Source organism: Gavialis gangeticus, unplaced genomic scaffold, assembly GCF_001723915.1.
Source record: "Gavialis gangeticus isolate Ggan-Ray unplaced genomic scaffold, GavGan_comp1, whole genome shotgun sequence".
Taxonomy (NCBI): domain Eukaryota; kingdom Metazoa; phylum Chordata; order Crocodylia; family Gavialidae; genus Gavialis; species Gavialis gangeticus.
Genome location: NW_017728995.1, coordinates 54,255,856 through 54,256,501, shown reverse-complemented (window position 1 = coordinate 54,256,501; position 646 = coordinate 54,255,856). Strand labels below are relative to the sequence as shown.

At 66.9% G+C, this 646-nt stretch overlaps 1 protein-coding gene across 1 annotated transcript in view; it reads right to left on the bottom strand.

The window, feature by feature from the left end:
• Positions 1–322, bottom strand: part of SLC25A36 (solute carrier family 25 member 36) — a 50,216-nt gene extending 49,894 nt beyond the window's left edge. The window contains exon 1 of the mRNA XM_019503662.1: positions 154–322. Within this exon, the coding sequence (XP_019359207.1) occupies positions 154–194 (41 nt within the window). The 5' untranslated portion in view covers positions 195–322. The remainder of the gene's footprint in view (positions 1–153) is intronic.
• Between the last annotated feature and the right edge of the window lie 324 nt (positions 323–646).

The window sequence follows — 646 nt, the reverse complement described above, 5'->3', positions numbered from 1 at the left end:
GGGGATCGCAGCCGCGAGGGCGGAGAGCCGGGGCCTCCCGCGGGCACCGCAACCCCTCGGCCCGGCCGCCTGCAGGTAGCCCGGGAGCAGCCATCGCCCGTCAGCCGCGAGGCGACGGCTCCGTACGGCCGGGCCTCGCCGCCCCGCACGTACCCTCCAGCAAACAGGTGCACCAGGGTGTCTCGCTGGCTCATTCTCGCTCATTCTCGTCCCCGGCGGGCGGTGCCGGCGCGTCTGCTCCGCTCCCGCGTCCTTCTCTGCTCCCTGCTAGGAGCATCAATGTGCGGCGGGCCCGCGGCTTCCTGCTTACTGCGCGGCAGCTCCCTTGCCCAGCCCCGCCCTGCTCCGCTCGGCCCGCCGGGCGCCGAGCCCTCATTGGCCGGGGGCGGCGCGTCATGGCGCTTCACGCGGCTGAGCGAGGCGCTCGGCGGGAGGGAGCTGAGCACCGGGGCGCAGCCTGGGGAGGCTGCACCTTTGGGAAGCGCCAGGGACGCCCCCGTGCTTACTAGAGTCTGAGGTGCCCTTGAATTTCCGACAACCTTCCAGTAATTAGATTCGAAATATAGAAAATGATACTATGTGTTACTATTTTCCAGGTGTAGAGTTTAAATTAGTTTCATAGTTTCTAGGGTCGGAAGGGACCTGA